At 48.0% G+C, this 27,152-nt stretch overlaps 1 protein-coding gene across 2 annotated transcripts in view; it reads left to right on the top strand.

Annotated features, from left to right (window-relative positions):
- The window catches only part of LOC143275598 (tripeptidyl-peptidase 2-like), an 88,794-nt gene that overhangs the window by 25,190 nt on the left and 36,452 nt on the right, over positions 1-27,152 (top strand). For both annotated transcript variants that reach the window (XM_076579819.1, XM_076579820.1), the window contains exons 11-17: positions 768-901; positions 1,738-1,868; positions 12,110-12,311; positions 16,881-17,038; positions 18,460-18,536; positions 20,650-20,753; positions 21,910-22,064. In XM_076579819.1, the coding sequence (XP_076435934.1) occupies positions 768-901; positions 1,738-1,868; positions 12,110-12,311; positions 16,881-17,038; positions 18,460-18,536; positions 20,650-20,753; positions 21,910-22,064 (961 nt within the window). The remainder of the gene's footprint in view (positions 1-767; positions 902-1,737; positions 1,869-12,109; positions 12,312-16,880; positions 17,039-18,459; positions 18,537-20,649; positions 20,754-21,909; positions 22,065-27,152) is intronic.

Here is a 27,152-nt window from a genome sequence, read left to right on the forward strand (position 1 = left end):
TTTCTGCACAGTTTAATGCCAATTTTGAGATTTTGACTCTGTAAAAGATGTGAAAATACCTATAAACATTGTGGTTGACGTTTTTGGAAAACAAGTTTGCAAAATTTGTTGTTTATATCCTGTGGAATATCTCCAACTACTTACAAGGTACAGCCTTTTTCTTACTTTTATCTGATTCTTCATTCACTCTACTTTCCAAAAATGTATAGGTTTACCTATTTATTCTTACTGATAAGCATACAAATGCCCCAAATCAGAGCACAGGTAGCGGAGGCAAACTATCCCTTTGTTTTAAGCATGATTTCTGTAAGTATGTTTTATTATATCCAGCACTTTGAGGGTTAAAAGAAGACTTGAGTTGGCCCTGGATGGTCAGCTGGGCTAAACTGAAATCAATAGTACTGATAGTGATAATGATAACGTGCAATGAATAAATGATACAGTTGTATTGTGGAAGTTATTGAATCGCAGTTTTGGATCTGTTTGCTTGATACACTATTTTGAGGAGTACACCATTTTTTTGACAAGAATACACCAAACACAAATATAAGGTAAACAGGTCTGCACTTGTTTGTGCACTTATGACCATATATCTGTGCATTAATGGCCATAATTATTGGGTGTGTTCCGGAGTGATGGTGCCCTGGGCGTGTGCATGACTGCACCTTTCAACCTTAACCATCTGTTCATGCATCTCTGACCACTTGTTTGTGCACTAATGACCACTTATCTCTGCATTAATGGCCATGATTACTGGATGTGTTCAGGAGTGATGGTTCCCTGGGCGTGTGCATCAGTGCCCCTGGAGCTGCCATCGCCTCAGTGCCCAACTGGACGCTGCGCGGGTCACAGCTGATGAACGGCACCAGCATGAGTTCTCCCAATGCCTGTGGCGGCATCGGTATGTTGTATTTTGTTACAGATAGATAGATAGGTAAATATGTTTTATTTTATTCAAATTATTTTGTGTTATTTTATTTTTAATTTACTATTCTTTTAACATATATTTTAAACAATTATAAGGGAAAACTCAACTGTTGGTACTGTACTGACATGCACGACCACTAAATGTTAACTTCTTTTAGTATTACAATTGTTGTGTTGTGTTGTCCTATCCTGGTTCTGTCAGGCCTGAAGGCCAAGAAAGTCCCAGTTCAATTAGTTATGGTGGATTGTGGTGATTGTGGTGTAGTTTTATGGATTGTTCTGTAGTTATTATGGATTGTGTTGATGCTCTGTATTGTCCAGCCCTGGTTCTGTCACACATGTTGTGTAGTTATTATAGATTGTTATGTAGTTATTATAGACTTGTGTTGATGCTCTGTATTGTCCAGCCCTGGTTCTGTCACACATGTTGTGTAGTTATTATAGATTGTTATGTAGTTATTATAGACTTGTGTTGATGCTCTGTATTGTCCAGCCCTTGTTCTGTCACACATGTTGTGTAGTTATTATAGATTGTTATGTAGTTATTATAGACTTGTGTTGATGCTCTGTATTGTCCAGCCCTGGTTCTGTCACACATGTTGTGTAGTTATTTAGGTTGTTATTTAGTTATTATAGACAGTGTTGATGCTCTGTGTTGTCCAGCCCTGGTTCTGTCACACATGTTGTGTAGTTATGATGGATTGTTGTTTAGTTATGATGGATTGTGTTGATGCTGTATTGCCCAGCCCAGGTTCTGTCACACATGCTGCACAGTTATGACGGATTGTCTTGATGTTGTGTGTTGTCCAGCCCTGGTTCTGTCAGGCCTGAAGGCACAGAATGTTCCCTTCACCCCCTTCAGTTTGCGTCGCGCCCTGGAGAACACGGCCACTGGGAGTGACAACCTGGACAAGTTTGCCCTGGGACATGGCATCTTGCAGGTCTGCTGTCTGTCTGTGTGGGTGTGGAAAGGAGGGGATCTGTGTTAGAGAGTGTTAGAGAGAGTTTGTGTGTATGTGTGAGAGTGTCCTGTACTGTTTTGTACTGCACTATCACATATCAAAACCCCCTCTGGAAACCCAGGAAACAAGGGCAAAGGGCAGTTTAATTACACATACTTAACCATGACCCAACTAGTCCGGACTCCGGCAGGGGTCTGACATTCCTGTCCTGTGCAAACTACTATCCGCCTATGCGGAGTAAACGAAAGTACTACGGCCGATAACCTCCCGCAAGTAGGTAACCTCCCCTTTGTCCCCCTGGCTAGCCCCTCTTTTTCCGGCAGCCTTCTCGACACCTGTTCCTGTGCACTTCATACGGCCAAGTTTTTTTTTTGCATTTTCTGTCTATCGATTCTTTGGCGTTTCTGTTTTGTGTCCAATTATGTCTTCAAACAGGTCGCAAAATTATGTGGCTCGATTGGGAGATCGGGCTAAAATTAAGGCATGATCGCAATCGATTCGCGATCACTCTGGGCCCTCTACCTCTGCCTCTCTCAACAACGCCAACCCCACACCACCTCCACTTTCTCCGCTACCTCCGGTCGACTCCAGACCCCCACTACCCCCTACGCCTCCTCCGGCGACTTCTATAGGTTTGTTATCCCAAACACAGGTCAGTGGTACCATTGATGTTATGAATTTCGAACTGCGAACGGACTCGACGCAATCCGCAATTTCTCGGCTCTGCCAGTCGGCAGTGCCCGAGTCGACCTCCTCTATCCCTTTCCCCATGCCCACAGTCTCAACAAGGGATTATAGCACAAACCCTTTGGGGAAACAACACCATACATTTGCTCTAGATCCGCACGCTAGACTGGGCCCTATGTGCGATGCGTCCGTGGTGGCGGCCATGACATCAGATCACGAGCCCCCCACGTGGCATGCCTCGACCGTCTCGGATCCATTGGCGACATGTGCAGGGAGGAAGGTAGACCACTAGGGGACACGCTTGCCCATACGCGTGCACCCCTCCCCTTGACACGAATTTCCGATCCAAGGGAGGTAACTCCTGCTTCGGCTCCCTTACCGGTGACCGCCGCAGTTACTTCCCTTGCACACCGGCACTGCCGCTTGCCTACAGTGCAGGTGCCTGCAGGGTTCCTGCAAGCAATGCAGTGATGTCCACATCTGCCATACTGCCGGCTGCTGCTGCTTCCCAGCCACTAATGGTCTCTCAGCAAGCTGCTCAACCAAACAATCAGCAGCTCATTGTTAACTTGCTGCAGCAATTATGCTCCACTCTGCTTCCTGATGCCACACCTTCTCCTGCTACTGCTCCTCCTTCTACTGCAGCACATCTCCTTCCACCACCCTCTGCCACCCTCCAGCAGCTCCTCTCGCCTAGAACAGGACACACTCATAGCACCCAGTGCAACCACACCAGTCACGTGCTCAGCACACAGCCTGACCCATCACCCTATGCCATTGAAGAGACATTTTCTGATGGTGACACAGACAGAGGAACCACCTTCGGAGGATAATCAGCTGGTTTCCCTGCAGGAAGCACTAGCCCTCCTAGCTTCCTACACTCCAGATAGGGTGGAGACAATTCAAGCACTAGGCACGCCTCAAACCCGCGGTGCCATGGAGATTATGGGCATCCACAGATCCTCCCATGGCCCTCACTACGCCCTTACACAGTCGCCCATGGTACTTGACACCCTGCAAAATACACTGGCACGCATCAGGGGCCAACCCATCAGCAATGTCCCCTCTGACTCTGTCCCAAATTTTCCAGCCGCAATGGGTCAAGGGAAATTCTTGAAAACCCTGCTCAGACCCACTTCAAAGCCCTCACTTTTAGCTCCAGGTCCTATTCCTCAAAGACCCCTGCCTCTTTCTCAGGAAGACCTACTACTCCTCCCGCACAACTCACATGGCAATCGCATAGTAGCATTGCCCGACAGATCCCTGATGGATCTGGAGGAAGCTACCAGATTATCCCTTGAATCAACTGCCGCCATAGACAACTTCCTTGCGGGCCTTGCCACAGCACTGATAGAAACCCCCACTGATCAACCAGCCGGCCTTGACATCACCATCTTCTCCCCTTTTGTACAGCAGATCAGCCAGCTCCTCATGCGGTCTGCCAATATACAGTCACAGGCCTACATGACTGTTATTTTGGCCAGGAGGGATGCTGTGCTCGACCGTTCTCCATACGTGCGCTCTCCACTAGAGCACGCTTCCCTCAGAGCGCTTCCCTCCACCGACGGTTCCCTATTTGGTCAGGGCTTCCCCACTGCGGCCATAAAACACCGCACAGACTTGGGCAGGGACCTTGCCCTTGGCGCAGGCCCTCTCCGCACTTCGGCACACTTGCGCTGCGATCCGCGGCATCAACCCTACACGTTCAGGCGCAGCAACGTAACCACCTTCAGACCGCGCCCACATCAGTCTTCTCCCTCAAACGCCAGAGTGCAACCCAGGGCGCAACCCAGGGGCCAGCCCAGGGTGTACAGGCGCCAGCCACACACATTCTGCCCTCCACACAGGCCATCAGCCACCTCCAGACCGGCCCACCCCCAGTGACTTACCCCCGCCCCTCACCCGCCACACGCGCAACAGCAGCCAGCAGGCAGCCTATCCAGGCACATGCCAGCGTGGCTTTCCCTCCCAGCATGCGAGTGGGTCCTCCGGGTGATAGGGTCGGGGTTCTGCCTGCCTTGGCTCTCCTCCAAGGCACCTCTCTCTCACTCTCCTCCTCCCTTCCCCCCCCCCCCTCCCCTCCCCTTTCCCGCAGGGCGACGCAGCCTGCTCAGCCCTGCGGGACGAAATCCTTTCTCTTTTCCACAAAGAGGCCATAGAGGAAGCTCCTCCTCTGTCACCAGGCTTCTTTGGCCGCATCTTTGTCGTCCCCAAAGCCTCCGGCGGATGGCAGCCGGTCCTAGACCTTTCTCCTCTAAACAAGTACCTCCAGTACAAACCATTCCGCATGGAATCACCTGCGTCAATCAGGGAATCCATCAGGCAAGGCGACTGGGCAGTCTCCATAGACCTCACGGATGCATACTTCCATATCCTCATTCACTCCAGGGACCGCAAGTGGCTCCGCTTCTCATGGGACGGCAAGTCCTTCCAGTTCAGAGCCCTTCCATTTGGCCTTGCGCCAGCCCCGTGGGTCTTCACCAGGGTGGTCAGGGAACTATGTTTAGCCCTCAGGAGCAAGGCCATACGCCTGAGGGTCTACCTAGACGACTGGTTGATCCTTGCGGAGAGCAGGGCCCTCTGCCAGCATCACCTGAACCTTGTCAGGAACCAGTGCCAATCACTGGGCTTTCTAATGAACACAGAAAAATCGGAACTGGAACCCTCTCAACAGTTCAAATTCCTGGGTATGGCGATCGATTCTGTATCAGTGACCATACGTCCGGCCATACCTCGCCTCCACAGGCTACACAGCCTTCTCTCTCAACTATCACAGGCAACCTCGGCGTCTGCCAGGGAACTTTCCTCTGTTAGGCTTCAGGGAGTCTCTCGCTGCACTAGTTCCGCTAGGGAGACTACACAAACGTCCATTTCACCGTCACTTCCAGGACAGGAGGTCCCAGTCTTCACAGACATGGGACACCTGTATACCTCTAGGCACATGGTTCTCACAGTCGACCCAGCACTGGATGGACATGCAATGGCTTAACGCCGGGGTTCTGATCTCGAACCCAACACCGGATGCAGAACTGTACACAGATGCCTCCAACATGGGCTGGGGTGCACACATGGAGAATCACACAGCGTCGGGGACTTGGATCCCACAACAGCAGTCATGGCACATCAACAAGCTGGAGCTGGAGGCGGTCTTCCTTGCCCTCCAGCACTTCCTCCCCCACATTTCGCACAGGTCGATCTTGCTGTGCACAGACAACACGACGGTAGCATGTTATCTGAACAAACAGGGGGGAGCTCACTCACACCAGCTGTCCCTGCATGCGGAGACAGTCCTCCTCTGGTGTCAAGAGCACAGCATCCACCTGACAGCATGGCATGTCCCAGGCAAGCTCAACATTCTTGCAGATTGCCTCAGCAGATCCCACACCGTGCTCCAAACGGAGTGGACCCTGTCACACTCAACACTTCAGCTGATCTGGGACCATTGGCACAAACCACATGTGGATCTGTTTGCCTCAAGATTCAACTTCCGCATTCCTACATACATCTCCCCAGTCCCAGACCCGCAGGCCTGGGCCATAGACACCCTATTGATCAGCTGGTCCAACCTTTCGGGGTATGCCTTCCCCCCACTTCCCATCATGGGAAACGTCCTCAGAAAGGCAAGGCTGGAGAGTGCCACTTTGATTCTCATCGCACCCCACTGGCCAGCACAGCCGTGGTTCCCCGACCTTCTCCACCTCACTCACGTTCCCCCACTCCGCCTTCACATTGGCAGACACTCCCTAGTCCAGCTCCGCTCGGGCATTCCCCACGGAAACCCAGAGGTTCTCAACCTTCACGCCTGGCTACTGTGCGGGAATCCCTGTCAGCACTACGCGCCTCCGATGACACAGCTGACCTTGTGTGCAGGTCACATCGCAAAGGCACTCAAGGCATTTACTCTGCACACTGGAACCGCTGGCTCTCCTGGTGCTCAACCCACTCAGTCAATCCCACACACCCATCCAATATGGATCTCGCCAACTTTCTTGCCTTCCTCTCCTCCTCCAAAGGCCTCTCTTCCTCTGCAGTATGCGTCTATCGCGCTGCAATCAGATCCACTCTTCGGCAACTGGGCGGGCCCTCTTTCTCAGATGACCCCTTGCTTAGGGCACTGGTCCGAGGGGCTTCCCTCAGTCACACACATAAATCCCTCCGGACCCCTTCTTGGGACCTTTTTCTGGTCCTACAATACCTCCGCAAGGCACCCTTCAAACCCCTTGATATAGCTCCTTTCAAGCTACTCTCCATGAAGACACTCTTTCTCATCTCACTCGCCTCAGGCAGGCGGTGTAGTGAGGTTCATGCCCTCAGTGGCATCACACAAGATATAGCCTTTGAGCCGGACGGGTCTATCTCACTTAGGATTCCTCCCCGAATTTCTTGCCAAAAATCAAACTCCCAGTACACCCTCTCCCATTCTTTTCATCAAACCGCTCTCTGGCCCATGACGACGAGGACAGATTCCTCTGCCCGGTCAGGGCCCTGCGCATATACCTTAAAAGGTCGCGTCCCTTCCAAGCGTCCAAACGATGCCTCTTCATCAGCTGCAACCTGGACCATCCGCGTGATATTAGCAAATGTCACTGTCTCAATGGATAGTCAATGCGATTAAAGGTGCGTATGCAGACGTAGGGTTGAGACTTGATGCCTCCTCGGCCAGAGCACATGAAGTCAGAGCATGGTCCTCTTCTCTTGCCTTAGCGCACTCTGCACGGCTGCAAGACATCATGGATGCTGCCTACTGGAAAAATCCTGCCACCTTCATCGACTTCTACCTGAGAGACGTCGCACGCCTGCGGGATGATGGCTCAAGAGGCATTGCTTCTGTGGTAGTTGCACAGCAGGCCATAACAGCACACAGACAGTAGAACAGGCGAACCCTCCACCTTGTCGCGCTATTCTGTACTAGTTGGGTCATGGTTAAGTATGTGTAATTAAAAGGAAATTTTCTATCTAAAATTACGTTTAAATAACATACTTACCGTGACCCAAATTTAAGACCCTCCTGTCTTCCCCGCTTCCTGTTCTCCCTGCTCGCCGCGCTGGTGATCGTATATTGCCGTCAAAAGAGGGCGCTAGCCAGGGGGACAAAGGGGAGGTTACCTACTTCCGGGAGGTTATCGGCTGTAGTACTTTCGTTTTCTCCGCATAGGCGGATAGTAGTTTGCACAGGACAGGAACGTCAGACCCCTGCCGGAGTCTGCACTAGTTGGGTCATGGTATGTTATTTAAACGTAATTTTAGATAGAAAATTTCCTATAAGTACCGTTTTTTTAGTGACAAACTACTGGGCCACTGAAACTGCTGACAGGAATGAAAGAATAAAAAAAAAGGTTTAACTCACGTAGTACTGCCAGTTAACTCCCCTGATTTCCCCCACAGACAATTCATTTGTATGGGTACAAAATAAAATCACCAAAAAACAAATATTAGAATTTATGAACTGAAAACTTCCAAACTGATTTGTGACATGACGAGTTACTTGGGGACAAAATATAAAACTTTCTCACTTCTTATGCTATCATACAGTAAGATAGTGAAAGTATCCATATTTTTGTTCGAAATTTGCACACACTGATGACTTGTAAATGAATCCAGGAAAGCACAAAGAGTTTGAAACAGATTAAATTCAGACAAAGACAAAGACAAAATCTTTATTATCGAGGGTGATAGATAAGCAAGTAACATGCTTTTTTACATCCAGCCCTCGCCCTAAAGAGGGAATAAAGCTAAAAAAGCAAAAATGAGCACAAAATCAAAACACAATCAAAATGCACCATTATTTCACCATTCAAAGCCATTCCACAAAAGGAAGAAGAAGAGAAGAAAAGAAGAAAAATCATCACACACACACACACACACACACACACACACACACACACACACACACACAAATGCACCCACTCAAGAGAGAGTGAGAGAGAACCCACAAATTGTTGAAAGCAATGTTGGATTTCAGGTGACGTCAGTTTTTGTGAATAGGTACATTTTTAGATTTTGCTTAAAGTTGTTGTGGTTAGTTATATTTTTTAAATGTGATGGTAAATTATTCCAATACGTTCCCAATACGTTCCAGTACGTTTCCAATACGTCCCACTGTATGTTAGGCTGGACTTAAAAAGATCAAGATTTGGATGAGGTATATGCAACTTATGTGCATGTCTTATGTTATTTACTGGGAAGTTATTTATAATTGAAGGAGGTGCTGACTATTTTGTGTATAAAAACAGCCTTATTATATTCTAGTTTTAGCTCCAGTGGGAGGATATAAAGTGACCTAGGAGTTAATGAACATGACTTTAATAACATTAAGTAGCCACGAAAGGGCCACTTCATCTAATTCTGTTATCTGCCTTGTGACTGAGACGAAACTGGGTCAGATGCCATTGTTGACATGCACTGTTCACGTGAACCGGTCTCCGTGAAAATAACTCTCCTGCTCGCGAGCACAGCCACACGCACTGCATTTGTTGGTTGCAGTGGAGAGTGGAAAGGTCTATTAAGATATTCCTAGCTCATAACATCATTATGGAAATTCGGTTCCATTCCAAAAATTCAATCCTATCTGAGGCCATGATCGGGGGGCCTTGCGTCTGGAGTAAGGTTTTGTGCACTGAGATCGTATTTACATAGAGCGCGCGAGGCGCTGCGTGAGCGACGCCACAGCCGGGCGAACTTTCCGCCATTTTGGACACCTACCCGTACACCGGCCTTTTGTAAGAGAGTGACAACAGAGTACAACAATGTCCGGAACGTTTTGTGCAGCTTGGGGCTGTTTCAACAGACAAAAGAAAGGGAAATCTTTTCACAGGTTCGTACCTATAATTTTCTTGATATTAATGAGTAAAAAACTAAAGAAAGGATGATTGACTTTACCCCAAACATCCTGGGAAATTTGCAAAAGTATGGTTGTCTCAGGTGACTGTGTTTGTGTGCGTCATTGTGTGTGTAGGGGTGTGTGTGTAGGTGTGTGTGTGTGTGTGTGTAACTGTTGGTGGTGGTGGTGTGTGTGTGTGTGTGTGTTGGGTTATGGAGGTCTTACGACTGTCAGTTTGTGCATGTCTGTATGTAGGCCTATGTGTGTGTATGGTGCATGATTCGGTGTGTGCAAGTGTGTGTGTGTGTGTGCATGTGTGTGCGTGTGTGTGTGTGTGTGTGTGTGTGTGCGCGCGCGCGTGTGTGTGTGTTTATTATAACCTTAAGTATAAGGGAAGTAAAAATGTTTTGATGAACACTCCAATGACAAAATAAACTTGAATTATTCGTGTTTTGTAATCAGATTCCCGAAGGACGAAGAGAGAAGAAGACAATGGGTTGCAGCCCTGAAGAGGGAGGGATTTCAAGCTACCGACTACTCCAGGATCTGTGGTGACCACTTTGAAAAGCAATGCTACAATCCATCTGGCCTCTTGAAGCACACAGCTGTTCCCACCCTCTTTAACTTTCCTGCTCACTTGCAAAAGGTAATATTAAAATTCATTTACAACATCTCTTCTGCATGGGGTAGTTTGTATATTAAAATATTATTTATTTTTCAGAATGCTGCACTTTTCTTTTATCTGCATGAATTACAACAAATCATGTTAAAAATGGAACTAGAATCCCCTATAACCCCTACAAAATGAAACGTATTAAGGAAATTAAGTCAGTCTTACATGTGCATTCATCTTTTGATAAATGACCATAAAAACGCCTGTGTGTGTGTGTGTGTGTGTGTGTGTGTGTCACTGTGTGATTGTCCGTGCATGTGTGCGTGTGCACGCGCGCACGTGTGTGTGTGTGTTCGTGTGTATGCATGCATAATTGTGTTTGTGTGGATGGTGGGAGGAGGGAGGGAAGAGCGAGGACGGAATGGATTGGGGGATCCTAAGCAATAAATTTTATTATCATCATCCTGCTTTGACGATACACACATGTCAATAAACACAGACGAGCTCTAAAAACAGCTGTTTAAAGATGGAACATTTTAGTGGTTCTAGTGGTATGTTTCAGTTTTAAAGTAATTTGTAGACACTATATCATTGTATAGAAATCATAACTGGTCACAACTCTGTTTCAGGAGGTGAAACCACGGAAAAATCCAGCTCCAAGAAACTTGACAACTGAGTCGTCGATGCCCATGTCTTCATCTCCATCTTCATCTACATTGTCCCAACCTGAAACGGGGGCCCCTGGAACAAGTGTTGCCAAACAACACAATTCTCTCATCACGGGAAAATATATTAGAAAGCAAATGAACAAACTTGTTCTCTTCAAAAACCAGTAACGTCTGTCCTAGAGACATGCATGTGCAAATGCACCTGACAATTCTTCACCTTGTGTCAATCTTTCTGGTACATTGTGATGCTACAATCTGTTAATTCACTGTGCCTTCTATGGCGTCCTTTACCCAGAAGAACATACACACAGTCATCCGTTTTCATGGTGCATACCCATGACATAAGGTTGGGGCTCGAACTTGTTCTGTTTGACTTGTGCTGTCTGATTCTGTTTTGGTTCTTTGTACTGATGTATGTCGAAAATTCCTTGTCCTATGTGCATTTATGAAATTGACTCTGAATCGCATTTTTTCTTTGAGTGTAATGTTATAATACTCTTGAGAAGTATGCGTATTTTTTTTTTTAGAAAAAGGTTTTGCGAAAAGGAGAGATTTCGTTTGTTGTCATCTGAAGACTGGAGATTTCGTTTGTTTGTTGTCATCTTATTACACATTCCTTTGCTACAGTTATTTAGGAAACATGCAAATTAGAAAAAAAAGATATTTTTCTGACAGTTAATTCACTGAACTGAAATTTGGTCAATTTTTTTGATGGTCAAATATTATAATTGGAAATTTTGTGTCTGTTTGTGTGTGAACGCGCGCGCGCGCGTGTGTGTGCATGCGTGTGCGTGCGTCTGTGTGTGTGTGACTCTGTGTTTGTGACTGTGTGTGTATATGTGTGTGTGACTGTGTGTGTGGGAGGGGTGGGGGGGGACTGTATATATTATAATGCGAGAACACAATAAAAATATGAATATATTCCCGTTATACTTTTTCTTACCTCCATCCTCTGCCGTGACTCATTTTGAAGCTCACACACACACACACACACACACACACACACACACACACACACACACACACACAGAGTCACACACACACACAATCACACACACGCACAGTCACACACATACGCACACAGTCACACACACACACACATACACAGAGTCACACACACACAGTCACACACACACACACAGTCACACACACACACACACACACAGTCACACACACACGCATGCATGCATGCATACAAACACCAACAGGCACTCAGACGCGCGTAAACACACGCGGGCGCACGCACAGTCTTTTCAAGACTGAGGTAGGATTAGACAAGTATCCATAAGAGGTGTCCAAAATGGCCGCGGCTTGCTCGCTCAGTTGGCGTCAAGTGACTGCAAGGCGCACACAGCGGCATTCCCAGTCCATGTTTATAGGTCAGTGGTTTTGTGGTGAAGAGCCTGTGTGAACAGAGAGGGGTGTGGTGCAGGTGGAGCAGGCGATGGAGCACGTGTCACAGCACGCCCAATGCCAGGAGCGTCACATCCACTTCAACGTCACCTGTTCGGGCCACACCCGGGGTGTCACCTCCCCCACCACCCTCAGGGGCATCTACCTGCGGGAACCACAGCACCTGGAGAGGCCCCGCGAGGTCACGGTCTTTGTGGAGCCTGTGTTTGAGGAGAAGACAGGTGAGTGTCAGTTCTTTGGGGACATGGCGAGGGGCGGGGGGTGGGGGGCTGGATGAGGAAGGTGTGGGTAGGTGTGTGGAGGGTGGTGTGGATGTGAGTGTGTGTTGGAAGTGTGGGGCAAGTGGGCAGACTGGAAGGATGGTGTGGGTATGCCTGTGTTTGGTGGTACGTGTGTGTGTGCATGTGTGTGTGTGTGTGAATATCATGGCCTGGCTTCGCTGACGAAGATCTAGGAAGGGCGTTGTCCACGTCTGATGCAGGCACGCTCATGGCTGACAAGGCCAATGCGGGAAAAGCAGAGTCGGCCGCAGCGGTTGCAAGGGAAAGTCTGGTCTGGGTTCGCAGCTGCAGCGTCGTGGTTCTTCCTCCTTCTGTGTTTGTCCTCAAGGCTGGCCCTGCGGTTGTTTTCGAAGGAGGAGACAGCTTGGTGGATGGTGCGTCGCCAGGTCTCTCGATCAGCGGCTACTGCGGACCACTGGCGATGGTCAATGTGACAGGCACCGAGAGCTTTCTTCAAGGAGTCTTTGTATCTCTTCTTGGGTGCTCCTCTGTCACGGTGGCCAGTGGACAGTTCGCCATACAGCGCGATCTTGGGCAGGCGGTGGTCCTCCATCCTGGACACGTGCCCTGCCCAACGTAGCTGGGTCTTTAGCAGCACTGCCTCGATGCTGATAGTCTTTGCCTGCTCCAGGACCTCGACATTTGTGATGTAGTCACTCCAGCGGATGCTGAGGATGGTGCGAAGGCAGCGCTGGTGAAAGCGATCAAGCAGCCGTATGTGGTGCCGGTAGGTGACCCAGGTTTCGGAGCCATACAACAGGGTGGGCAGTACAACCGCTCTGTACACGCTGATCTTTGTGTCTTTCTTCAGGTGTTTGTTGTTCCACACTCTCTTGTACAGCCTGCCGAATGCGCTGTCTGCCTTTGCAAGTCTGTTGTCGATCTCCTTGTCGATCTTGGCGTCAGACGAGATGGTGCAGCCTAGGTAGCTGAACTGGTGGACCGACTTCAGCTCTGTCTCACCGATGTTGATGTGAGGAGCGTGGAATTCTTCCCGTGGGGCAGGCTGGTGGAGAACTTCCGTCTTTTTCAGACTGACTTCTAGGCCGAAGAGCTGCGCAGCCTCTGCGAAGCAGGACGTTATACGCTGCAGGGCCGCTTCTGTATGGGCGACGAGGGCAGCATCGTCGGCAAACAGAAGCTCTCTGATGAGTTGCTCCAGTGTCTTGGTGTGGGCCTGTAGCCGCCTCAGGTTGAATAGGCTGCCATCAGTGCGGTATCTGATGAAGATACCGTTGTCGTCGCCAAGATCTTCAGTGGCCTGTTGGAGCATCATGCTGAAGAAGATCGTGAAGAGGGTCGGCGCGAGGACACAACCTTGTTTCACTCCATTTCCAATTGGGAAGGGCTCCGAAAGGTCGTTGCTGTGTCTGACCTGTCCACGCTGTTCCTCATGTAGTTGGATGACCATGCTGAGGAATTTTGGGGGGCATCCTAGACGTTTCATGATCTCCCACAGACCTTTTCTGCTCACGGTGTCGAAAGCTTTCGTGAGATCGACGAATGTCGCATACAGTCCTTTGTTCTGTTCCCGACATTTTTCTTGTAGCTGTCTGAGAACGAAGACCATGTCAGTGGTGCCTCTGTTGGCTCTAAAGCCACACTGACTCTCTGGGAGATGTTCTTCGGCGATAGTAGGCACCAGCCGATTTAGGAGGACTCTGGCGAGGATCTTGCCTGCGATGGAGAGCAGAGTTATCCCCCTGTAGTTGGAGCAGTCCGACTTTTCTCCCTTGTTTTTATACAGGGTGATGATGACTGCGTCACGGAGGTCCTGTGGTAGTTTGCCTTGCTCCCAGCAGCAGACAAAGAGGTTGTGGAGTTTGGAGTGTAGTGCTGGGCCTCCATTCTTCCACGCCTCTGGCGGAATTCCGTCAACCCCTGCTGCCTTGCCACATTTCAGCTGTTCAATGGCCTTGACAGTCTCTTCTAGGGTTGGTAGCTCGTCCAGTTGTAATTTCACTGGCTGTTGTGGGATGCGGAGAATTGCCGAGTCTTGAACCGTGCGGTTGGCGCTGAAGAGGGCCTGGAAGTGTTCCGACCACCTGTTCAGGATCGACATCTTGTCTGTGAAGAGCGCCTGGCCGTCTGCGCTGCGCAAAGGACTCTGGACCTGGTATGAGGGACCGTACACCACCTTCAAGGCTTCGTATAAGCCCCGGTAGTCACCAGTGTCTGCACAAAGCTGAGCCCTCTCTGCCAGGTTGGTCCACCACCCATTTTGAATCTCACGAAGCTTGCGCTGGAGGTTGCTGCATATGAGCCGGAAGGTTGCTTTCTTCACCGGACAAGACGGTTGTGCAAGGTGAGCCTGGTGGGCTGATCTCTTCTTCGCCAGCAATTCTTGGATCTCCTGGTTGTTTTCGTCAAACCAGTCCTTGTTCTTTTTCGACGAGAACCCTAGGACTTCTTCAGAGGACTGCAGGATGGCTGATTTCAGCTGTGCCCATAGTGCTTCTGGAGAGGGGTCTGTGGGGCAACTGGGGTCTTCAAGTTTGTCCTGAAGCTTCGCCTGGAATTCAGCTTTCACTTCAGCTGACTGAAAGTTGCCGACCTGGAATTTCTTCCTAGGAGCTCCTCCTTTCTTTGGTTTGGGCTTGAAGTGGAGCCTGAGCTTGCTGCGGACGAGGCGGTGGTCAGTATGACACTCCGCGCTGGGCATCACTCGGGTGTGTAGGACGTCTCGTACGTCTCTCTGGCGCATCAGGATGTAATCAATGAGGTGCCAATGTTTGGACCGAGGATGCATCCACGTTGTCTTCAGGCTGTCCTTCTGCTGGAAAATGGTGTTGGTGATGGTAAACTGCTGCTCTGCACAGAACTCGAGAAGAAGGCGCCCATTGTCGTTGCAATTACCAACGCCATGCTTGCCAAGGACTCCTTTCCAGGCTTCTGAATCTTGGCCAACTCTGGCATTGAAGTCGCCAAGGATGATGACCTTGTCGTCAGCAGGGGTGTTCTGAACGAGGTTGCGCAGATCAGTGTAAAACTTGACCTTTTCTGTGGGGTCCGCTTGGAGGGTTGGAGCGTACACGCTGAACAGAGTGGCATGCTGTTTGTTCCGTAGTGGGAGGCGCATGGACATAATTCGGTCTGAGTGTCCTGTTGGCAGGTTTTCAAGCTTGGAGGCAATGGTGCTCCTGACCATAAAGCCTACGCCATAAAGGCGTCTCTCGGTCTCTGGCTTGCCTGACCAGTAGAGGGTGTACCCAGCGCCGTGTTCCTGGAGGCTGCCTTCCCCTGCAAAGCGGACTTCGCTGACGGCAGCAATGTCAATGTTCAGTCTCTGAAGTTCGTGTGCGACTAGAGCGGAACGCCTTTCTGGGTGGTTGCTGTCTGCAGAGTCACGCATGGTTCGGATGTTCCAGCATGCTACCTTTAGTCCTTTTGCACCTAATTGTGAGGCAGGTGCCGGCCTTTTCTTCTCTATTGTTGTTCGACCGCGTTTGGAGATGCCCGTTGACCGCGGTTAGCCAACTGGGGGGTATGGAGATGAGCATTTGTTTGGACCACCTTTTCTAGGCCCCTCTCCGTGTGGAGCAAGCAGTGCTGTCCCTAGAAAAGGCTGCTTGGTCGTTCAGGGTGCTGCCGAGTGATGCTGTCACCTCCGGGTCAACAATCAGGCGACCAATATCCTGAACCGCCTGCATGCAGGATTGGAACTGCGGCTTCCAGTGACATCTTCCACCTGCCGTTTTCGCCCCTTTCCCATCGCTACAGGGCTTGGAATAGTTGGTGGCGCGGACGTGGACGTGTCCTTCAAGCCTGCGCAATGGAATTTTTAGGTGGAGTGCAGTGTGCGCAGTACTGGCCCCACCCTTTACACCCGTGGTTCATCTGCCATAGCCTAGCAAGCTGGGACGGTGACAGTGAGGTCCTCAGGTCGTAGGTTTTATATCAGACTGTCCTTGTCCTAGCCTCTGGCTCAAAAACCTTCCTCGGAGGCACGGGGGCACGGCTACTGAAAGTCGGGACATGGCCATGGACCCAGGGTCAATGCATGTCGAGACTGGTCTCTACCTGCCACAGGTACCATGTAACCCTGTGCTACCTGTCACATGTGGGCAGATGGAGCTCGATAGCCTGGGAAGGCAGTCCATCTAAGACAAGGAAAAGTCTGAAGTAAAACCCATGAAGTGCTAAGGAATGCAGGACAGTCTCGACATGCATTGACCCTGGGTGTGAATATAATTAGGTATAAAAAGCACAACTGGTAGGGTGGTGTGGGTTTGTATGTGTTGGTGGTGTATTTTATGTTTATGCTTGTGTATGTGTTAGTGATATATTTTATGTTTATGTATGTGTGTGGCGTTTTATGTGTGGATTGCTGTGCGGTGTGATTGTGTGTATGTGCATTTTGTGTGGTGTGTGTGTTTTGTGGTGTGTGCATGTGTATGTGCATGATGTGTGTGTGTGTTTGGTGTGTGTGTCTGTGGTGTATGCACATATCTCTTGTTTTATATTGGAAGCTTTCTCCCCCCCCTCTTTCTCTCCCATACTCCACCACAGCCCAGGAAGAGAAGATCGCCTTCTCCGCACAGTTCCAGTTGATCTGCGACAGCAGTTGGGTGCGATGCCCCGCCCACTTTGAATTGATGAATGCCACACGGTCATTTTCCGTTCACGTTGACCCACGGGGCCTGTCTGAGGGGGCTCACTTCACCGAGGTCAGTGCCTGTAGAGAGGTTGTGTACAGGGATGTGTGTGGGAAGGTGTGTGTGAGGAGGAGTGGGTGTGTTTGGACAGGAGGGTTGTGAGGGGAAGGGGGGGGGAGGCAAGTGTATGTGTGTGTGTAGAGTGTGTGGGATGGGAAGTGTGTTTTTGTGTTTGTATGAGTGAATCAGTGAATCAGTCTTTCCCTGCGAGAGCAGGGAAGTTTTTGTTTTATGTCTGTGTGGCAGTTGTTCTGATTGCTTGCTTTTCATTTGATTACCTAGCACAAACTTACTCTCTGTTTTTCTGTCATTGCTATTGTTTGTTGAGCTCATGAGTGGTGAAGTCTGTGGTACATACAGATAACAAACAGATCAGTAAAAGAGATAACATACAACATGAAAACATACAGCAAGCTCAAAGCAAGCCCAATAAAACATTACAATTATTAAACACACATACACATGCACACACACATGCGCACACACACATACACACACGCATCCACACACACATGCAAGCACACACACAAGCACAAAATTTGCACCTGCACATATGCACACACTCAATCTCATGCACACTTTTATGCACACACATGTGCACATTGTGTTGGACAGTACCTGTGTGTGATGCACAGAGAAATTATGAGAAATGATGTAACATGTAACTATCTGTTTGTGGTGTACAGAGAAATGATGTAACATGTAACCACCTGTTTGTGGTGGACAGAGAAATGATGTAACATGTAACCACCTGTTTGTGGTGGACAGAGAAATGATGTAACATGTAACCACCTGTTTGTGGTGGACAGAGAAATGATGTAACATGTAACCACCTGTTTGTGGTGGACAGAGAAATGATGTAACATGTAACCACCTGTTTGTGGTGGACAGAGAAATGATGTAACATGTAACCACCTGTTTGTGGTGGACAGAGAAATGATGTAACATGTAACCACCTGTTTGTGGTGGACAGAGAAATGATGTAACATGTAACCACCTGTTTGTGGTGGACAGAGAAATGATGTAACATGTAACCACCTGTTTTTGGTGTACAGAGAAATGATGTAACCTGTACTTACCTCTTTGTGGTGTACAGAGAAATCATGTAACATGTAGCCACCTGTTGGTGGTGGACAGAGAAATGATGTAACATGTAACCACCTGTTTGTTGTGTACAGAGAAATGATGTAACATGTAGCCACCTGTTTGTGGTGTACAGAGAAATGATGTAACATGTAACCACCTGTTCGTGGTGGACAGAGAAATGATGTAACATGTAACCACCTGTTTGTAGTGGACAGAGAAATGATGTAACATGTAGCCACCTGTCTGTGGTTTACAGAGAAATGATGTAACATGTGCCCACCTGTTTTTGGTGTACTGAGAAACGAAGAGAAATGATGTAACATGACCCACCTGTGTGTGGTGTGCAGGTGTTGGCCTACGACGTCCAGTGTCTGGGGAAGGGGCCAGTGTTCAGAGTTCCTGTCACCGTTATTATGCCTTCCAGGTGACACAGCAGCTCAGTCTTGTCTTGTCTTGTATTGTCCTGTCTTTTCTTGTCTTGTCTTGTCTTGCCCTGTCTTAACTTGTGTCATGTTGTTTTGTATTGTTTTGCATTCTATTCTTTTTTATCACAACAGATTTCTCTGCGGGAAATTCTAAGCTGCTCTCCCCAGGGTAGAGGGTGTTGCTATAGTGCAGTGCCGCCTACATATATTTTTTGTTCTTCTGTCTGCAAGCATATTTGGTTTTCTATCAAAGTGGCTATTTCTGTTAATTTTTTTTCCAGGGGCAATCATTTTGTTGCCATGGGTTCTTTTATGTGAGCAAAGTGCATGCTGCACAGGAGACCTCAGTTTGTCTCATTCAAAAGACTGATACCCAGACCGCAACTCAAGGTCTTGCGCAGAGAGGGGGGTCAGGAGTAAAAATCAAGGTCCTGTATGAGATTTAACCACAGGCACTTGCTTCCTAGTCTGGCATACTACCACTGGGCCATGGCAAGGGGGTATGTTGGGACAGAGGGGTTACCGGTAACAGATGTAGGGTGATGTCTGTCAGTTTGTGGAATTTTTCTTCTTTGTGTGAGGGTGGGCTGCAGTCTCTTTGTTCAGTTGTTTATAATTACATTGTTTTGTGGCGTTAATGATGGTCATGATTAACCCTTTCAGTACTGAGAAGACTACAGTTTGTGCATTAGTTGTTAGATGATTTAAAAACTAAAAAATGACATAGATCCATTCATGTATGACATAGTCCACATATTATTGCTTCACTTGTTATTGTTGTAAATAACTATATCAGGGTCAAGAGCACTGTATACATCTCAGAATGATGGGCGCAACAGCCGAGTGTGTAAAGCATTGGGTTTTAATCCTAGGGTCCTGGGTCTGATTACCATTGTGGTGCCTGGTGGGTTGAGGGTGGAGATCTTTTTCTGATCTCTCTGGTCAACAGAAGTGCAGACCTGTAAGTGCCTGAATCCTCTTCATGTATATGTATGAAAAAGATCCCGTACGCATGTTAAAGATCCCATGACCTATGTCATGTCTGTGGGTTTAAGGAAACGGCATGCACGCCCCAGAAAATGTCTGTGCCAACATGGCAGGGTAAAAAGACTTGGAGTATATACAAAATCCCGCTTGTACATACGAGCAGGGTGCATCCAGTCATGGAAGTCGGTTGGAAAAACAAAAATGGTGAAAAGAGAAGATAAAAACTAGAATATCCACCAGTCTCTTTCATCATTCATCAGTGGTGAAACAGACAAAAATTCGAATGAGTTTGGCATTGTGTTTTATATAGAAAAGTTCTGGGGGGAAAAAGTAGGGAAAAGGTCTGGAAAAAAAAGTATAGAAAAGGTCTGGAAAAAGTTTGGAAAAAGTATAGGAACCATATGGAACTGGAAAAAAATCTGAAAAAAGTATGAAAAGGTCTGAAAAAAGTATGGAAAAGGAATGGAATTAGAAAAAAAGTATCAAAAAGGTCTGGAAAAAAAAATAAGGAAAGGGTCTGAAAAAAAGCATGGAAAGGTCTGGAAAAAAAAAGCATGGAAATGTTCTGAAAAAAATGCAAGGAAACAGTCTGGATAAAGCATGGAAAAGGTTGGAAAAAAGCATGGAAAAGGTTTGAAAAAGAAGCATGGAAAATGTCTGAAATAATGCTTTTTTTTTCTCAAGGCCTGACTATGCGCATTGGGTTACGCTGCTGATCAGGCATCTGCTTGGCAGATGTGGTGCAGCGTATATGTATTTGACCGAACACAGTGACGCCTCCTTGAGCTACTAATACTGATACTGATCTCTGAAGACTGTTCAGTGATATATCTTCGTGGGTGCTAATGGACTTCTTGAAAGAAGTGAATGTTTTTAATCAGATTTCAGTGTTTTAAACTCATACGTTTTTTTTCTCTCTAATTTTTTTTAGTGTAAAGCTTGAAGCAGTGATTAGTTTTTGTTGTACTTTTTTAACCTTGACTTGAAGTAGATGCTAACTCGGCGATAGCCTTGAGATGGCATTAGTGATCGGTGAGGCTCTAAGCATCATAATTTGATTTTGTGTTTGTGTATAAGAGGAGGACAGGGTGTAAAAGGGGAAAGCACTGGCGTGTGTTGTCACAGGGTACAGGAGGAGTCACTGTCCTTGACTTTCAGTCAGATGACCTTCAGACCGGGTCAGATACGTCGTCACTTCATCGCTGTCCCCAGTCAGGCGTCCTGGGCAGGTGAGATGGGGTGTGGGTGTGTGAGGGAAGGGGGTGGGAGGGGATGTGTGTTTGGGAAGGTTGCGTGTGTGTGTATGACTGGGTTAGAAACATTTTATCGTGGTCCCCAGTCAGGTGTCCTACACATGTGTAGAAGTGTGTGTTTGTGGATGGGGGTAGGTCAGAACGATGGGGGAGGGGCTTTGTATGTGTGTGTGTGTGTGTGTGTGTGTGTGTGTGTGTGTGATAATTATCATCATGAGACATAAATGTGTTGGAATGCCTAGCCAGCATGGTCATTGTCAAAATGTGAATGATACCTGACTGGTTGAGGAAGGTAAAAACTGCCTTCCTGCGCCCAGCCCTGGACGCAGTGGAATGAATTCACTCCCCCTGTGGCTGTAAAAGACCAAGAGACCTTGAAACTTCTTACATTTCAGATGCAAGTCGCATGGTTTCTGAACATCTGCACATTATGGACCTTGGTTCTGGAAATCTCTGCCACAAAATATCACTCTTCTGCTGTTAAATCGTGTAAATTTAATTGTCAAGCATATTTTGAATTAAGATTAAAAAAAAATCCCATTGTGTCTTTGTGTGTTGATGAGGGGGTGTCAGAGGATGGGGGTGTAGGGGTGATTGAGGTGGTAGAGGTGTGTGAAAGCTGTGAGTGATATCACGTTGTTTCTAAAATGGTGTTTGAAGGGAGTTTGTATCTTAACTTTAAAGAAATATTACATCCCCATGTCTTATTCATACCACACAAATAGTTAAATGCGTTTAGAACGGCAGGGTGAGCACTGTGTCAATGCACATTATGTTTGCTGATATGAGATTGCTATGCTTACAGCTGGGCCAGCATCAAAGTGAGAGCTGTGTGATCAGTGGTTTCTCCACTGCAATGTGAAATCATTTATAGCTTAGTCATTTGTGAAGAACGACTACACTTAAACTAGATTGCACTGGCTCTTCATGCTGCAGTTTGTAAATGTCCTAAAGCCGCCTTGACCAAGAGAGTGGGGGTATAACTTGGGCAAGACACTCTCCACTGTAATCAGATCCTAGCTCTGATAATTAGGACAGCAGTTCCCTCCTCTGTTGTTCTGATGGTCATTAATGTCCATGACTGATTATCAGTCACCATACACGGTGATGATGATGATGTGGTGATGTGCAGTTCTCCAGGTGAAGTGGAAGGACTGTGAGAGAGGGGGTCGATTCCAGGTCCACGCCCTACAGCTCCAGCCACAGAAGGGATACGAGACCCATGAGTTTGAGAAGTTTTTCAATGTCTCTGAGACGGGCGAAACCACCCAGGCTTTTCCTGTTGTGGTGAGGAGTTTTGTGCAGTGAAGATGGCAGCACCTTATATAGAGTTGTTTTTTTTTTTTTTTTTTTTTTTTGTTGTTGTTCTTAAGCTCATGTGTGTGTTTACACAATGTCATCGTCAAATCACAGTAATTCACATGTTGATGGGGAAGAAAATTACCCTAAAATAGATGACTAAAAATTGGTTTTTGTATGGAGTGTTGAAGCCAAAAAGCTGTAATGAAAGCAGGGGAAGTTTGAAACTTTGATTTACATCTATATCATGTGGGAGAATGTGCGTCTGATCTGCTTATGAGAACTGGACTATCTCTCTCTCTCTCTCTCTCTCTCTCTCATATAGATGTATAAGTAAGTACTAGTAGCCATGCAGCCCTGGGGAAAGCAGCTTGAATTTCTCACAGAGAAAACTGTTGTGATAAAATGTAACACACATAATGCAGCACAACACAACAAGCATTGCAAGAACATAGCACAGGACAGCACAGCACAATGCAGCACAGCACACAGCACAAAACACACAATGCAACACAACATCGCACAGCACAGCACAACATACAACACAGCACAAAACACAATGGTCCACAGCACAGCGCAACACAGTGCAGCACTACACACAACACAAAACACACAATCATTGCAACACAACACCGCACAGCACCGCACAACATACAACACAACACAGCACAAAACACACAGTGCAGCACAACACAGTGCAGCACTACACACAACACAAAACACACAGTCATTGCAACACAACACCGCACAGCACCTCACAACATACAACACAACACAGCACAAAACACACAGTGCAGCACAACACAGCACACAGCACAAAACACATACTGCGACACAACACCGCACAGCACAGCACAAAACACACAATACAACACAACACCGCACAGCACACACCACAAAACACACAATACAACACAACACCGCACAACACAGCACAACACAACACCGCACAGCACAATGCAACACGTAACACAACACAGCACAGCACAAAACACACAATGCAACACAACACAGCACAGCACACAGCACAGCACGCACAATGCAACACAACACAGCACAACACATAACACAGCACAGCACAAAACACACAGTGCAACACAACACAGCACAACACAGTGCAGCACAACATAGCACACAACACAAAACACACAGTGCAACACAACACAGCACAACACAGTGCAGCACAACATAGCACACAACACAAAACACACAATGCAACACAACACAGCACAGCACACAGCACTAAACACACAATGCAATACAACACAGCACAACAATGCAACACATAACACAACACAGCACAGCACAAAACACACAGTGCAACACAGCACAGCACAGCACACAGCACAAATCACACAGTGCAACACAACACAGCACAGCACAAAACACACAATGCAACACAGCACAACACAGCACAAAACACACAATGCAACACAACACAGCACAGCACAAAACACACAATGCAACACAGCACAACACAGCACAAAACACACAGTGCAACACAACACAGCACAGCACAAAACACACAATGCAACACAGCACAACACAGCACAAAACACACAATGCAACACAACACAGAATAAAACACACAATGCAACACAGCACAACACAGCACAGAACAAAACACACAATGCAACACAGCACAGCACAGCACAGAACAAAACACACAATGCAACACAACACAGCACAGAACAAAACACACAATGCAACACAACACAGCACAGCACACAGCACAAAACACACAATGCAACACAACACAGCACAACAATGCAACACATAACACAACACAACACAGCACAACACAAAACACACAATGCAACACAGCACAGCACAGCACACAGCACAAAACACACAATGCAACACAACACAGCACAGCACAAAACACACAATGCAACACAACACAGCACAGAACAAAACACACAATGCAACACAACACAGCACAGCACAAGACACAATGCAACACAACACAGCACAAAACACACAATGCAACACAGCACAACACAGCACAGAACAAAACACAATGCAACACAACACAGCACAGAACAAAACACACAATGCAACACAACACAACACAGCACAGCACAAAACACACAGTGCAACACAACACAGCACAGCACAAAACACACAATGCAACACTGCACAGCACAGCACAAAACACACAATGCAACACAACACAGCACAGCACAAAACACACAATGCAACACAGCACAGCACAGCACACAGCACAAAACACACAATGCAACACAGCACAGCACAGCACAAAACACACAATGCAACACAACACAGCACAGCACAAAACACACAATGCAACACAACACAACATAGCACAGCACAAACACACAATGCAACACAACACCGCACAGCACAATGTAACACATAACACAATTCAGCTCAGTTTCAGTTTTAAGGAAGTGTCACAGCGTGTGGACAGATCCATGAAGGCTACACCACATATGCTTGAAAAAAAGCCACAAAAAAGCAGGAGCAGATGCCTGACCTTCACATAACCCAACTTGCTGATCAGGTCTTGAGAGCTTGTCCTGGTAAAGCAGGACAGCAGAGCACAGAGAGATAACTGTGATGATAGAGAGAGACTGTGGAGGGGACTGACAGTTGGTGTTGTGGTGTTGATGGGGACTGACAGTTGGTGTGGTGTTGATGGGGACTGACAGTTGGTGTTGTGGTGTTGATGGGGACTGACAGTTGGTGTTGTGGTGTTGATGGGGACTGACAGTTGGTGGTGTTGATGGGGACTGACAGTTGGTGTGGTGTTGATGGGGACTGACAGTTGGTGTGGTGTTGATGGGGACTGACAGTTGGTGGTGTTGATGGGGACTGACAGTTGGTGTGGTGTTGATGGGGACTGACAGTTGGTGTAGTGTTGATAGGGACTGACAGTTGGTGGTGTTGATGGGGACTGACAGTTGGTGGTGTTGTAGTGTTGACGAGGACTGACAGTTGGTGGTGTTGATGGGGTCTGACAGTTGGTGGTGGTGTGGTGTTGATGGGGACTGACAGTTGGTGGTGTTGTGGTGTTGATAGGGACTGACAGTTGGTGGTGTTGTGGTGTTGATGGGGACTGACAGTTGGTGTGGTGTTGATGGGGACTGACAGTTGGTGGTGTTGATGGGGACTGACAGTTGGTGGTGTTGATGGGGACTGACAGTTGGTGGTGGTGTGGTGTTGATGGGGACTGACAGTTGGTGGTGTTGATGGGGACTGACAGTTGGTGGTGTTGTGGTGTTGATGGGGACTGACAGTTGGTGGTGTTGTGGTGTTGATAGGGACTGACAGTTGGTGGTGTTGTGGTATTGATGGGGACTGACAGTTGGTGGTGTTGTGGTATTGATGGGGACTGACAGTTGGTGGTGTTGTGGTATTGATGGGGACTGACAGTTGGTGGTGTTGATGGGGACTGACAGTTGGTGGTGTTGATGGGGACTGACAGTTTTTTGTTTTTGTTTTTGTTTGTTTTGTTTTTTTTGCTGCCTCATCATCTGCACCGTTTCAGTGGCATTACTCCCACGCTGCTCATTTAGATTCCCCCTACACAGCCACACTCGGGTTCGTCTGTCGCAGTTCCAGTGTCGGCAGTCCGCAGGGAACCATTGTTGTTAGGTCGCCAGGAGGCCACACACCAGAGGAGACCCTGCACTGCTGCTGAGTCACTTCGGTGGTGTTCAGTGGTGCCTGTTCTGATTTAACGTAGTTAGGACACCACCTACTAAGCCCCCTACTAACGACAATAATGGCTTAGTCGCGGAGCCAGACTGAGTGAGCGTCCCTCCCAGAGTGGAGACCGCCACCACGTCCCTCAAACAACAGCCCCCCATGAATCTGCTGACACGACAACATTGACAGGACTCACCCCAAGCACGGAAGTGGAGGGGTATCAAAACTGAGGTCACCATGAGAGGAGGGCATGAAAGGCCACAGACTTTGAGACTGTTTTGTTTATATTGATGATGATGGAGGAGGAGGAGGACGATGACGATGTTGCTGTGGAGGTCCATTTTGGTTTGGGACTGCGTGACAATGCTGTACTCTACGCTTCCTGTCATAATGATATCCCGGCGTTAACCAGGCCCGAGAGATAAAGACGCTTGCAGTGTTGGTCAGGTAATTAGAGCAACACACCCAAAGACGCATCCTTTAAGTGGATGACATTCGACTGTGTGGTCCCAGTCTCCCCATTTAAGCCCACAGCACACTCATCTCTGGGTAGGAGCCGGCCACGGGCCGAAAAACCCACCTCTGCTGGGATTCGAACCCGCGTCCTCCCAGCTGTCAGTCCGCAAAGCTAACCACTTCGCCATGGCGGCTGGTGGGGGACTGACAGTTGGTAGGGACTGACAGTTGGTGGTGTTGTGGGGACTGAGAGTTGGTGGTGTTGTGGGGACTGACAGTTGGTGGTGGTGTGGTGTTGAAGGAGACTGACAGTTGGTGGTGGTGTGCTGTTGATGGGGACTGACAGTTGGTGTTGTGGTGTTGAAGGAGACTGACAGTTGGTGGTGTGCTGTTGATGGGGACTGACAGTTGGTGGTGTGCTGTTGATGGGGACTGACAGTTGGTGGTGTTGTGGGGACTGACAGTTGGTGTTGTGGTGTTGATGGGGACTGACAGTTGGTGTTGTGGTGTTGATGGAGACTGACAGTTGGTGGTGTGGTGTTGATGGGGACTGACAGTTGGTGGTGGTGTGGTGTTGATGGAGACTGACAGTTGGGGACTGACAGTTGGTGTTGTGGTGTTGATGGAGACTGACAGTTGGGGACTGACAGTTGGTGTTGTGGTGTTGATGGAGACTGACAGTTGGTGGTGTGGTGTTGATGGAGACTGACAGTTGGGGACTGACAGTTGGTGTTGTGGTGTTGATGGAGACTGACAGTTGGTGGTGGTTTGGTGTTGATGGAGACTGACAGTTGGTGTTGTGGTGTTGATGGGGACTGACAGTTGGTGGTGTGGTGTTGATGGGGACTGACAGTTGGTGTGGTGTTGATAGAGACTGACAGTTGGTGGTGTGGTGTTGATGGGGACTGACAGTTGGTGGTGTTGATGGGGACTGACAGTTGTTGATGG

Source organism: Babylonia areolata, chromosome 30 (genome assembly GCF_041734735.1).
Source record: "Babylonia areolata isolate BAREFJ2019XMU chromosome 30, ASM4173473v1, whole genome shotgun sequence".
NCBI classification, from domain to species: domain Eukaryota; kingdom Metazoa; phylum Mollusca; class Gastropoda; order Neogastropoda; family Buccinidae; genus Babylonia; species Babylonia areolata.